Source organism: Rhineura floridana, chromosome 11 (genome assembly GCF_030035675.1).
Source record: "Rhineura floridana isolate rRhiFlo1 chromosome 11, rRhiFlo1.hap2, whole genome shotgun sequence".
Classification (NCBI taxonomy): domain Eukaryota; kingdom Metazoa; phylum Chordata; class Lepidosauria; order Squamata; family Rhineuridae; genus Rhineura; species Rhineura floridana.
The window spans coordinates 8,107,984-8,122,537 of record NC_084490.1 but is presented as its reverse complement, the minus strand read 5'-3'; the positions used below and the strand labels follow the sequence as shown (position 1 = coordinate 8,122,537).

Sequence of the window (14,554 nt, the reverse complement as noted above, 5' to 3'; positions counted from 1 at the left end):
CACTCACTGTGGGGGTGATCTTTAGCTAGCCCTTGACACCCAGGAGACATGAGCGGGGATTTGAACTCACAGACTCTGGACTTCCAGCCAGGCTCTCCTCCCCACTGTGCTATACAGGATGGCTGAAGTGCCTTTGTAAATCCAAAGTGTAAAAATGCAAAATTATTATTGCTGATATAGTGTTATCTGACCCATGCACGCTTGACAAAGTATAAGAGGACAGGTCTTTGCCCCAAGGTGTTTAAAAACTAGAAAATGGCACAAGAAAGACAACAGAGGAGTGGAGTGAAATGGAAGCAGGGGAGGAACAGAGGGAAGAATACGCAGCTATCACAGTTACATGGGTAAAGGCTAATGAATTATGATTAGTGCCACATGCACATGTAAAAGCAGTGGGTTGTGTGGGTGAAACACATGAATGCACATGGAATCCTCCCCAAGTTACAGATATTCCTCCCACTCCAGTCATTCCTTTCCATTGGCAACAGCTCTATGGCCACAGGTCCCTCCCTTCAGCCTACAGCATACTTCTTTGCAGGGATTATTCTAAGGTTTTTTCCCCTACTGCACAAGAAGCCAGTACACTGACCGCCCCTGAACTAATGAAGTAATTTGTCCCATGGGATACTAGTAGCAGGCCTTTTTTCTGTGACCGCACTCACTGGTACAGCATACCGGTGCCTCTTTTTTTACGGCCCATGCCAGCCATTTTGTGCTGGCACCCACAGTTCTTTTGACAAGATATGAGCACTGGCACCACCTTCTTCTTTTTTTACCAAAAGAGCACTGAGTATTAGTATAAGGTTAGGAAGATTTGAAAAGAGCCAGTATTTATCTTCATTCTCTATTTCTTTTTATCTTTTCTTATCTATTTTGCTTTTTGAAACCTCCCAGCTCCTTATTAAATTCCATATACTCAAACTATGAAAAACTTGTTCACACTGCACACTTTTTTGACACTGCACAAACTATATGGATAGTACTTGTGTTTGGTTGTAAGTCGCCCAGAGTGGCAGATTAACCTCTGCCAGATGGGCGTCTAACAAATCCCATAAATAAAATAAATAAAATAAAATAAACTGTCTTGCTGTATGCTACAATAAACCCAGCTCCTTTGCCTCCCTCCCCACAGCTTTACCATTGCATTATATCCCTCAGCAGCTTGCAATCGCAATATATTGTTATTTCCACTGTCAAACTATTGTGAATCCATGGCATACATTCACTAATAGGCAAAAAACCTTCGGGTTTAAGAATGTACCGATAGCCAACAGATATTTCTATGAACCTTTAAAAAGCAGGGAAATTGGGCAGCTTTAGTGAATGCACCAGGGGAGCAGGAGACCTGACCTCTCTGAGGTATTGTTCTGCCCTACAAATTGGTCAAAATGCAAACACAATTTGGGCTGGTCTTTCACTCCAATCCACTTCCTGTGTAGCTTGGAAGAATTTGGTAACGTGTGCCTCTGATTAATTAAAATCAGCCAGACATTTTTTTTTAACTTTTAAACTGCAGAAGATAAAGGTAAGAGTCTGGGGCAAGGTCAGTAATAGGATTACAGGTACTTTGTGAACATGGCTGATTTTTAATGAATTTCAGCAGATTATGAGAACTCTGACAGAAAAAACTGCAAACGGGGTCTGGTTTTTCTCTTTTTACATTTTGAACTCTCAATTCTCTCTGATTGTTTTGTGTATCACCATGAAAATGTAGAGGGTTGTTAAGCAAGCGTTTCTGAGTTCAGGACTATAAGTTTTGTAAGGTTTTGTTTTGTAATGAGTTTATGGGAAGCATCAGAATGGCATGGGGGGTATTTTCAATGTAACATTGTGGAATGTGAAAAATCCATGCTGACTGAGTGGCTGTATAATTTGGCAATAACCCATTTTACTATGTTAAATAAAATTTGATCCATCTGAGGATAAGGTTGCCATGACTTTGTTTTTGTTTCCTGAAACTAATAAAATGCATTAATTTAGCCATTGAGGTATACTCATGCAGTTTACCACACCATTCTTTAATACAGTTGTGGGGAACCTTTGGCCCTTCAGATGTTGCTGATCTACAACCCCTATCATCCTTGGCCATTGGCTAGGCTTGCTAGGGCTGATGGGAGTTGTAGACTAGCAACATCTGAGGGCCAAAGGGTTCCCACTCCTGCTTTAATAGATGACAAAAGAGGCATGTTCCAGGCACTTTCAGCCAATGAATGCCATTATTCATTTGTTAGATGTGCCTTCATCTCCCTTGAGAGCTGCCATTTCCCCCCAAGGTGATACATGGTCTGAGGCATTCTGGGTAAGTAAAATGGAATCAACCAGGAGACCCAATGGGTCCAATTTGCTTCAATATTCCATTATTTATTTATTTATTATTTGATTTATATCCCACCCTTCCTCCCAGCAGGAACCCAGGGCAACAAACAAAAAGACTAAAAACACTTTAAAACATCATAAAAACAGACCTTAAAATACAGTAAAACAAAACGTTAAAAACATTTTTTAAAGAAAGTTTTAAAAACATCTTTTAAAAAAGGGTTAAAAACATATTGTGTGTGTATCACAGACGCAGACTGGGATAGGTCTCAACTTAAAAGCCTTGTTGAAATAGGAAAGTCTTCAAAAAGTGCTGAAAAGATAACAGAGATGGCACCTGGTGAATATTTAAAGAGAGGGAGTTCCACAGGGTAGGTGCCACCTCACTTAAGGTATGTTTCCTATATTGTGCAGAACGAACTTCCTGATAAGATGGTATCTGCAGGAGGCCGTCATCTGCAGAGCGCAGTGATCAACTGGGTATATAAGGGAGAAGACGGTCTTTCAGGTATCCTGGTCCACAGCTGCATAGGGCTTTGTACACCAAAACTAGAACCTTGAACTTGGCCCGGTAGCAAATGGGCAGCCAGTGCAATTCTTTCAGCAGCGGGGTGACATGTTGGCGATGCCCTGCCCCAGTGAGCAGTTTCACTGCCACATTTTGCACCAGCTGCAGCTTCTGGACCAACCTCAAGGGCATCCCCTTCGTTCTGAAATGATCCCATACTGCTACTGACTGAGCAGAGGCGAGTTCAAAGGTAGGGGCATCTCATTCGTACTGTGCACTGCCATAATCTACATCTACTCAGAGGCAGCCCCCTTCTCTGGTGTTCAATTGGACTTACTCCCAGGTAAGTGTTAGAGCAGGGGAATCTCAGGCCCTGAGGACAATTGCAGCACTCTAGGCCTCTTTGTTGGGACCTGGGGACTCTCCCCAGGCCTTGCCCCTTTGCCCTGGCTTTTGCCTGGCTGGAATGTGCCCTTATAATGCTTCTTGCTTGCTTAAAAAAAATAAGAAAAACCATGCTGGATGAGGCCAGTGGTCCATCTAGTCCACATCCTGTTCTCCCAGTGGCCAAGAAGATGCCCAGTAAGGGAAGCCCATAAGCAAGGCCTGAGTGCAACAGCTCCCTCCCCTCCTGTGCCTGGAATTCAGAAGCATGCCTGCCCCCGACATGTTATGGAAATTTGTATATGTGCAGAGATTGTCAGCGGTCTGAGGTGTGTGTGTGTGCCAATGTGTGTTTTTACGTAAGTAGCAGGCTTTTACCCTGCATTTAGATCACTGAGACCTAAGACTTAGTAAAAATAAGAAAAGCTACTTTATTTATAGAAATACATAGTAGATATAAAAGGCATACCTAGTTCTAACTAACTAAGTTGGAGGTGCAATGCCCAGACTTTGGTATTGCCCTCATGGCTCAGGAGAGAGAGCAAAGACAAAGATGTCTTCTATCTCCTCGGACAGTCGAAGAAGAAGTCAAAGGAAGGAGGGGCAGATAAGCTTCCCTGAGCATATCAGTTTACAACGGAAGGCAGTTAGGCAGAGAACAGCACAGGTAAAGGTAGGCAAGCCTAGCCAACTGGAGGACCCTAACTCTATCTTCCTTCTGGAATACACACAAAAGAACCCAAACAGGAGTTGCTCTTGCCTCACTTTCAACACAACAGTGAAGGCAGAACATAGTCATCAGGGTTAGTAGCCACTGATAGCTTTAGCCTCCTTATATTTGTCTAAACCTCTTTTAAAGCCATCCAGATTGATGACCATTGCTGCCATCAGGGTAAGTAGCCATTGATAGCCTTATCCTTCTAATTTGCTGAATCCTTGTTTTAATCCTGTTTTAAAGCCATCCAAATTGCTATCACTGCCTCTTTTTTATTTATTTATTTATTATTTCATTTGCATCCCGCCCTTCCTCCCAGCAGGAGCCCAGGGCGGCAAACAAAGTGCTAAAAACACTTTAAAACATTATAAAAACAGATCTTAAAATACATTAAAACAAAACAGCGTTAAAAACATTTTTAAAAACAACTTTAAAAAGGGTTAAAATTATTAAAAAACATATTAAGCAATTCCAACACAGACGCAGACTGGGATAGGTCTCAACTTAAAAGGCTTGTTGAAAGAGGAAAGTCTTCAAAAGGTGCCGAAAAGATAACAGAGATGGCGCCTGTCTAATATTTAAGGGGAGGGAATTCCACAGGGTAGGTGCTGCCACACTAAAGGTCCATTTCCTATGTTGTGCGGAATGGACCTCCTGATAAGATGGTATCTGCAGGAGGCGCTCACCTGCAGAGCGCAGTGATCAACTGGGTATATAAGGGGTAAGATGGTCTTTCAGGTATCCTGGTCCCGAGCTGTACAGGGCTTTGTACACCAAAACTAGAACCTTGAACTTGGCCTGGTAGCAAATAGGCAGTCAGTGCAGTTCTTTCAGCAGCCAGGTGACATGTTGGCAATACCCTGCCCCAGTGAGCAGTCTCACTGCTGCATTTTGCACCAGCTGCAGCTTCCGGACCAACCGCAAGGGCAGCCCCACATAGAGCTCATTACAGTAATCCACCCTGGAGATTACCAGTGTGTGGACAACAGTGGTCAGGCTATCCTGGTCCAGAAATGGCTGCAGCTGTCTCACCAGCCGAAGCTGGTAAAAGGCACTCCTAGCCACTGAGGTCACCTGGGCATCGAGCAACAAAGATGGATCCAGGAGCGCCCCCAGGCTACCGACCTGCTCTTTCAGAGAGAGTACGACCCCATCCAAAGCAGGCAATTGACCAATTATCCAAACTCGGGAACCACCAACCCGCAGCGCCTCCATCTTGCTAGGATTCAGCCTCAGTTTATTGGACCTCATCCAGCCTACCACCGAGTCCAGGCAGCTGTCCAGGGCTTGCATGGCCTCTCCCGATTCAGATGTATTGGAGAAATAGAGCTGGGTATCATCAGCATACTGCTGACACCTCGCCCCAAAGCTCCTGATGACCACTGGCAAGGGCTTCATATAGATGTTAAACAACATGGGAGACAAGATGGCACCCTGCAGCACCCCAAAGCACAACTGCCAGGGGGCTGAAAGATAGTCACCCAATGCTATTGTCTGAGAGTGACCCTGGAGATAGGATTGGAACCATGTAAAACAGAGCCTCCAATATCCAGCTCACCAAGTTAGCCCAGAAGGATACCATGGTCAATGGTATCAAAAGCCACCGAGAGACCAAGTAAGAATAACAGGTTTGCAACCCCCCTGTCCTTCTCCCAATAAAGGTCATCCATCAGGGCGACCAAGGCCGATTCATTCCCATAACTAGGCCTGAACCCAGACTGGGATGTGTCAAGATTTATTTATTTATTTTATTTATTTTATTTCATTTTTAAACCGCCCATAGCGAATAGCTCTCTAGGCGGTATACAAAAGATTAAAAGTACAGAAATACAAAATATCACAATAAATAAACTGAAACAAAGAGATTTAAAATTGTAACATTAAACGCTTTAAAATGCCTGGGAGCATAGCCAGGTCTTAACCTGGCGCCGAAAAGATAGAAGCGTCGGCGCCAGGCGTATTTCTTCGGGGAGGCTATTCCACAATTCGGGGGCCACTACAGAAAAGGCCCTAGATCGAGTAACTGTCCTCTGGGCTTCCCGATGGGTTGGTACCCGGAGGAGGGCCTTAGACGCTGAGCGAAGTGACCGGGTCGGTTCATAGCGGGAGAGGCATTCCACAAGATACTGCGGTCCCACGCCGTGTAAGGCTTTATAGGTCAAAACCAGCACCTTGAATCTGGCTCGGAAGCAAATAGGTAGCCAGTGCAAACGGGCCAGAACAGGTGTTATATGCGCTGACCGGCTGGTCCTCGTCAGCAGTCTGGCTGCTGTGTTTTGCACTAGCTGAAGCTTCCGAACTGTCTTCAAGGGCAGCCCTACGTAGAGCGCATTACAGTAATCCAACCTAGAAGTTACCAGAGCTTGAACAACTGAGGCGAGGTCATCCCTGTCCAGATAGGGGCGTAGCTGGGCTACCAACCGAAGGTGGTAGAATGCATTCCTTGCCACCGTGGCCACTTGCGCCTCCAGAGACAAGGAAGGATCGAAAAGAACTCCAAGACTACGAACCTGTTCCTTCAAGGGGAGTGTAACCCCATCTAGAACAGGGTAAGCATCCACCATCTGTTTCATCCAAGAGTACTTGCAGTTGCTGCGCCACAACCCTCTCAATCACCTTCCCTAGGAAGGGGGTATTTGCAACTGGTCGGTAGTTGTCACAAACCAATGGGTCGAGGGTGGGCTTTTTCAGGAGTGGTCGGATCACCCGCTCTTTCAAGGCAGCTGGAATCACTCCCTCCCGTAATGGTGCATTGACCACACCCTGGATCCACTCGGTCAGACCCCCTCGGCAAGCTTTAATAAGCCAAGAAGAGCAAGGGTCGAGAGGACACGTTGCTGGCCACATCATCGCAAGCACCTTGTCCACGTCATCAGGCCACATCAACTGAAACCGTTCCCAAGAAGTTGCAGCAGACGTTGCACTGGACACCTCATTGGGGCATCAAGACTGCTATGGAGGCGAGCAACTTTACCCTCGAAGCGCCTTGCAAAAAATTCACAGTGGGTCTCCGAAGGGTCTAAGACTCCATTTCCTGGAGATGATGTCAACAGACCCCTGACAATACGGAAAAGCTCCACTGGACGGCTACTTGAGGATGCGATGGAGGCAGAGAAGTGGGCCTTCTTCGCCACCCTCACCGCCACACAGTAGGCATGGTTATGATGTTTTACTCATGTCAGATCAGTCTCACAGCACATCTTTCACCACTTGCGCTCTAGCCGTCGTCCAGCCTGTTTATTGCCCTTAGTTCACTGGTGTACCAAGGTGCAAGCCGGAGAGGGTGCTTGGGGACAATTGTGTTGAGAGCCCTACGCATCTCACTGTTCCACAGTGTGACAAGGGCTTCAACAGGGTCACCTACTCTATCTACTGGGAACTCCCCCAGGGCATTCAGGAATCCAGTGGATTCCATTAGGCTCCGGGGACTGACCATCTTAATCTGTCCACCACCCCTCTAAGGAAGGATCGGAGCCATAAGTCTAAACTTCACCAGGAAGTGATCTGACCATGACAATGGGGTGACATCCATCCCCCATCTCCAGACCACCCCTTCCTCTACATGGAGCAAAAACCAAGTCGAGGGTGTGCCCTGCCCTATGTGTTGGGCCAATAACAACTTGGGACAGCCCCATGGTTGTCATGGAGGCCATGAAGTCCCCAGCCGGAACATTAGAGGCAGCCTCAGCATGGACATTGAAATCACCCAGCACTATCATTCTGGGCTCCTCCAACACCACAGCTGAGATGAACTCCACCAGCTCAGTCAGAGAAGCTGCCAGGAAGCAGGGTGGATGGTGCACCAGCAGCAACCCTAGTTTACTGTCTCCTTGGCCTGACACCAGGTGCAGGCCCTCACAGCCAGCTCCAAGACAGAGTGGTTTCCTGGTGACAGAGATGGAAGTTCTGTAGACCACAGCAACTCCTCCCCCCATCCCTGCAGCCTGTACTGGTGCTGCACCGAGTATCCAGGTGGGCAAAGTTGGGTCAGATCAACTCCTCCAAGCTCACCCACCCAGGTCTCGGTAATGCACACCAAATCGGCACCTTCATCCACAATCAAGTCATGGATGAGAGTGGTCTTATTATGTACCGATCTGGCGTTAACAACACACACAGGCCAGTGGGCACAGCAGTGAGCAACGAGGAACCCATCCATGAGAGGAGTGGCAGCAAGAAATAAGGCTCAGATAGCCTTGCCTTCACCTTCTCTGGTAATTCACCACTTTCCCATGGCTATATTTTTCTCTTCCTGTAATCACTGAAATTGGGGTGGCATCACCCATGTTCCTCCGTACTAAGACTCCTAAACAACTAATATGGCCCAACACGAGCCCACCAACAATGCCTCTTGTGGGAGCAAATTCCATAGGTTACCTTGTTGCTGTTGTTATGTGCCTTCAAGTCGAATACGACTTATGGCAACCCTATGAGTTGGCTATCTTCAATAGTATAAATAGCATCTTGTAAGTTCAGGTCAGCGGTGTCCTTTATGGAATCAATCCATCTCTTGTGTGGCCTTCCTCTTTTTCTACTCTCTTCTGTTTTTCCCAGCATTATTGTCTTTCCTAGTGAATCATATCTTCTCATTATCTATCCAAAGTACGATAACCTCAGTTTCATTATTTTAGCTTCTAGTGATAGTTCTGGTTTAATTTGTTCTAACACCCAATTATTTGTCTTTTTCGTGGTCCATGGTATCCGCAGAGCTTTCTTCCAACACCACATTTCAAATGAGTTGATAGGGAGGGGACATGCAAGTGTGTGTAGAAACTAGCTTACTGTGCAAAGCTAAGATTCAGATTCATTTCAATGTTTACCTTTGCCTCTGGCCCCGCCCACTGCTGCCAAGTGGCCCCTTGAAGGCTTTCCAGAGTGAATGTGGCCCTCAGGAAGGAAAAAAAAAGGTTTCCCACTCCTGTGTTATAAGACTGCAGCCTTAGTCTCTCAATCAATGGGGAATGATCAGTTAATCCTGGTAGAATATCCAGAGGCACATGTTATATTGGTCCCACCAGGTATGGCTCTGCTAAGATCAGAAGCGCAGTGTTGCTTTATCAGTCATATTGAGCGAAAGGAAGAGAGCACAGAGTCTCCCCCCTCAAGGCAGGAGCACTCCTGATTCTCTCTGAGCATTAGGCAAGGGAATCTGAGGTCTCCAGGGACTGTGTCCCCAGATGGCTGTGCTTTTGGGTATGCAAGTATATAGAGTGGATGCTCGAGAACTGGGTCACATTGAAAGCAACACTGGCATCCATCATCATACTATAGCTTTACGGAAGGTGAGCGCACCTTAATTTGAAAGCTATCCTTCTATTAAGATACGCATGTATTCACTATCTGGGAACCTCACTAGCTGGTGGTTCATTTCTTAAACAATACAGGGGACCAGGTTCTCATGGAAATATCTCCCTGAATTCTAGTTGCTGGAAACTGTAGGTGGAGAGACTGCTGCTGTGCTCAGATCTGCTTGCAGCTTCCCATTGTGGTATCTGGTTGACTATGGTGAGAGTCGGAAGCTGGACTAGATGGACCACTGGCCTGATCCAGGAGGGATCTTCTTGGGTTCTGATGGTCTAACTGGAGGCCCGACTTCTTTGTCCAAGATATGTGGAAGATTGAGCAGTAATTAAAGCTGATTAAAGCCTTATAGGCCCCTTCCAGCTCTACTTTTCTATGTTCCAAAATTTTCTGTCTAGATTTATCCAGCAACTTGTACGCAGAGGAACCCACCATCAAAGACTGGAGGTCGGGTGGGCAAAGTTCTGTGATCTTTTTTTTGGTGGGGGGAGGAGAAGTTGGAGTATGTATGCCTTGTTCTTTTTGGTCATCATTGAGCAATTAGTGCTAAAGGTAGGTTGAATCCAATACCACCTGTTTCCATGAGATATCTCCTGCAAAAGGGGAGGGGGGGGGACTTCAAGTGCTTTTGGGAGGGGAAGCAGATGAAGTTTTCAGGAATTTCCCCCCTGCCTTTATTTATTTATTTATTATTACATTTCTAACCCACCTTTCCTTGAAGGCTCAAGACAGTGTGCATGCTACTCCCCACCCCATTCTTATCCTCACAACAACCCTGGGAGGTAGGTTAGGCTGAGACATTGTGACTGGCCACGGTCACCCAGTGAGCTTGATGACTGAGTGGGGATTTGAACCCTGGTCTCACCATGCTGTCACATGTAGAAGATGAGGGAGCTGATGGGGTTCTCATCTTTTGTTCCCTTCGGGTGGGGGAAGCCTCATTGGAGCCATTTGTACAGTGATCATGACAAGTGCAGAGGCTGTCCAGTCCACAGCCTCCTGCTGTGTTTCCTAGACCAGAATGCAATGGGAACGATGCTATCTTTGTTCCCATTGCATGCTGGTCCAGGAAACTTGACTGGGGTCTGAAGGTCAGAGACTCTCATTGCAGTCATTGTATGAGTGGCCATGACAAAGGCAGGAAAGTGTCTCTCTAAAACTTGAGGGAATTCAATCTGACATTAGTGTAGAACATTAAAACGCTGATGAAATTTGGGCAGGAGTTCCTGGAAATTCAGGGTTGTGATTGTCAATTCCACTCTTAAACATCAGTGTTTTAATATTCATCAAGAAAATGTGAAAATTAATTTCAAATTTTGAGATTTTGGATATTATTTAAATTTAAAAATTGGCTAAATGGGTATTATTGTGACATTTTATTTCGTTAGGGAAACCTATATACTTGTGTTAGTTAAGATAGATAGCTAGAGTTAATGAAAAATGAAATTGACTGCCTTCAAGTTGATTCTGACTTATGGTGACCATATGAATACGGTTTTCATGGTAAATGGTATTCAGAGGGGGTTTCCCATAGCCTCCCTCTGAGGCTGAGAGGCAGTGAGTGGCCCAACATCACCCAGTGAGCTTCATGGCTGTGTGGGGATTTGAACCCTGGTCTCCCAGGTCATAGTCCACCATCTTAACCATTACACCACACTAGTGACTTTTACTATTTTCTGTTCTTCATTTTAATGACTAAGATACTTTTCTTCCTCCTGTTAGGAGCTTTGGAGCTCAAATAGTGAGCCTTTGGACCTGTGTGTTGCTTCCCCATCTGGTGAGCCACTGAACTGCATGTTGCAGCATGGGCCTTGGCAATTTAATATCCTCAGGCTGACCACAGCCACCCAACCTGGTCAACGAGCAAAAGATGGCTTTTTGTTCTGGTTAAGCTTGCTCAAGCAACAAGGCTAATCTGAGCTCTGGGCATGTTCTTGCATCCTTTGATCATCTTTGGTCTTGTCTTTGGTTCCGATTACTGGCTTTGGCCCCTTGGCTCCTGCCCTGTCAGATGGATCCAAATAACCAAACTGAAGTGAAGGTCTTCATCCTTGGGGGGCTGCCAAACACAGCAGAACTCCCTCTTCTCTTCTTCTTCCTCTTCTTGGTCATCTACTTGCTGACCATTCTGGGGAACCTCCTCATCCTGGTCACCATCTTGCTTGAACCCCAGCTGCATGGTCTTCCCATGTATTTTTTCCTCTGCAATCTCTCCTTCCTAGACATCTGTCTCTCCTCCGTCACTGTGCCCAAAATCTTGGCAGGCTTCATAATGTTGAGCTACAGGACCATCTCCTTTGGAGGCTGTGCCATCCAGCTCTATGCCTTCCACTTCATTGGAAGCACCGAGTGTTTCCTCTACACTGTCATGGCTTATGACCGCTACCTTGCCATTTGCCGCCCGTTGAACTACGCCACACTAATGAACCGCAGAATCTGCTCTGGGCTTGCGGCCGGGACCTGGTTCGCTGGTTCATTTCATGCTGCGATCCACACCAGCCTCACTTTTCGTCTGCCCTACTGCGGTCCAAACCGAGTCGACTACTTCTTTTGTGATATACCACCAGTGGTGAAGCTAGCCTGTGCTGACACGGTGGTGAACCATACCGTCACAGTGGTCAACAATGGGGTTGTGGCTTCCGGCTGCTTTGCGCTCATATGTATCTCCTACGCCTACATTGCTTCTGCCATTTTGAAAATCAAAACGACAGAGGGAAGGCGCCGGGCCTTCTCAACTTGCAGTGCTCACCTTATCTTGGTGCTATTATACTTCGGGCCTCCAGTCTTTATATACACGCACCCATCTTCAAGCGACGCCACCTATGGGACAGTGGCTGTGTTCTACACCATCATCACTCCCATGTTGAACCCATTCATATACACAATGAGGAACAAGGAGGTCCAAAGGGCACTGAGGAAGTTGTCTGGTAGGCATATAGCTTCTCAGGATAGATAGGGTGGGGCACTCAGATTCCACGGGGTGAAGAAGCTCAGCACAGGTTTAGGAGCACAATAGGAGCACAGGCTTCTAGTCATGCATTTGCACCATATCTGTTGAAAAATAAATAAATAATGTTGGGGTCACTGTCCTGTGATATCCTGTAGGGTATGTTGCTATGAGTAGAATTTCCCCAGATGATCCCAGTGATCTCACAAGTCTTGATCAGGCAGTCTTTCAGTAACCTGATCCTGAGTTGTTCAGGGCTTTACATGTTAGGAACAAGACCTTGAACCTGGCCTGGTCACTGATCCCCAGCCAGCGCCGTTCCCTCAGCACAGGCATGCATGCATGCAGGTGCCCCACTCAGCAACTGCGCTGCAACGTTTTGCCCCAGCTGCAGCTTCTAGACCAATCCCAAGGGAAGCCCCACTTTGGCTGCATTGACACTTGGGATGGGAACTGTTGGGTGGTGCCGGTTCAGAAGCATTCTGTCAATTCGAGTTTGTTCTTTGTCCATTAGCTGCTGTTAATATTAATATCAATATTTTGAAAGGAAATATCAATGAACGTCAATAAAATTATCATTCTTAACATCAATATTTTAGAGGCGGGCTTCTTTCTTTTCTTGAAAGATCTGTTTACAAAAATATCTTTGTAAAATAGCTACATAAAAATCCATTTCACAATGATAGGTGAATTAATGGAAAATTCAGTACCATATCCAAATTGGGAGGAATTCTGGCACATCCCTAATTCACACCATACATTTAAAGTGCTATTATTGTACTTTAAAAAAACCATGGCTACTCGCAAAGAATCCTGGGAAATGTAGTTTGTTATGAGTGCTGAGGGTTATTAGGAGACCCTTATTCCCCTCACAGAGGTGCAATTCCCCTGGAAAGAGAGATGGATTGTTAACCCCCACATATGCAAGCAACATGCCTTTACTCTAATGTGTGAAGCATCCTGTCTATGCATACTGATAGCAGAAGGACGGCTGAAGTGCCTTTTTAAATACAAAGTGTAAAAATGCCCAATTATTATTTCTGATATAGTGTTATCTGACCCATGCACAAAGAATATGGGGACAGCTCTTTTTCCCAAGGTGTTTAAAAACTGGGGAATGGCACAAGAAAGACAGCAGAGGAGGGGAGCGAAATGGAGTCAGGGGAGAAACGGAGGGGAGAATATGAAGTCATCACAGTTACGTGGGTAAAGGCTAATGAATTATGATTAGTGCCACATGCACATGTAAAAGCAGTAGGTTGTGTGGGTGAAACACAGCACATGAAATCCTCCCCGAGTTACGGACATTCCTCCCACTCCAGTCATTCCTTTCCATTAGCAACAGCTCTACGGCCACAGGTCCCTCCCTTCAGCCTACAGTATACTTCTTTGCAGGGTTTATTCTAAGGTTTTTTCCCCTACTGCACAAGAAGCCAGTACACTGACCGCCCCTGAACTAATGAAGTAATTTGTCCCATGGGATACTAGTAGCAGGCCTTTTTTCTGTGACCGCACTCACTGGTACAGCATACCGGTGCCTCTTTTTTTACGGCCCATGCCAGACATTTTGTGCTGGCACCCACAGTTCTTTTGACAAGACATGAGCACTGGCACCACCTTCTTCTTTTTTTACCAAAAGAGCACTGAGTATTAGTATAAGGTTAGGAAGATTTGAAAAGAGCCAGTATTTATCTTCATTTTCTATTTTTATCTTTTCTTATCTAATTTGCTTTTCGAAACTACCAGCTCCTTATTAAATCCCATATGGTCAAACTACAAAAAACCTATTCACACTGCACAGGTTTTTTTGACATTGCACAAACTGTCTTGCTGTATGCTACAATAAACCCAGCTCCTTTGCCTCCCTCTCCACAACTTTACCATTGCATTATATCCCTCAGCTTGCAATCGCAATATATCGTTATTTCCACTGTCAAAATATTCTGAGACCATGGCATACATTCACTAATAGACAAAAAACCTTGCGGTTTACGTACCTATAGCCCACAGATATTTCTATCAAACTTCAAAAAGCAGGGAAATTGGGGAGCTATAGTGAATGCACCAGGGGAGCAGGAGACCTGACCTCCTCTCTGAGATATTGGATTGCCCTACAAATTGGTCAAAATGCAAACACAATTTGAGTTGGTCTTTCACAGTCCAATCCACTTCCTGTGTATCTTGGAAGAATTTGGTAACATGTGCCTCTGAGCATATGGTGAGTAGTGGCAACACCTGCAGTCAGGACTGCATCTCCAAAGATGGAGAATCTCCAGAGATGCCCTATTTCCCTCACAGAGCAACAGTCACCAGAAGAGGGGCTGACTGTCAAATCACTCTGGCAACTGGAGCTTCTTCAGGGGAAAAGGAGTCTCCTAACAAC

At 45.7% G+C, this 14,554-nt stretch overlaps 1 protein-coding gene across 1 annotated transcript; it reads left to right on the top strand.

The window, feature by feature from the left end:
- Positions 1-11,235: 11,235 nt before the first annotated feature.
- On the top strand, positions 11,236-12,180 carry LOC133366942 (olfactory receptor 10S1-like). The gene has a single exon (XM_061590489.1). It carries the CDS (start codon positions 11,236-11,238, stop codon positions 12,178-12,180), a length of 945 nt encoding a protein of 314 aa, XP_061446473.1.
- The last annotated feature ends 2,374 nt before the right edge of the window (positions 12,181-14,554 follow it).

What these genes read in the sequence shown, in the direction of transcription:
- LOC133366942 (XM_061590489.1), top strand. Translation starts at nt 11,236, where the DNA reads ATGGATCCAAATAACCAAACTGAAGTGAAGGTCTTCATCCTTGGGGGG.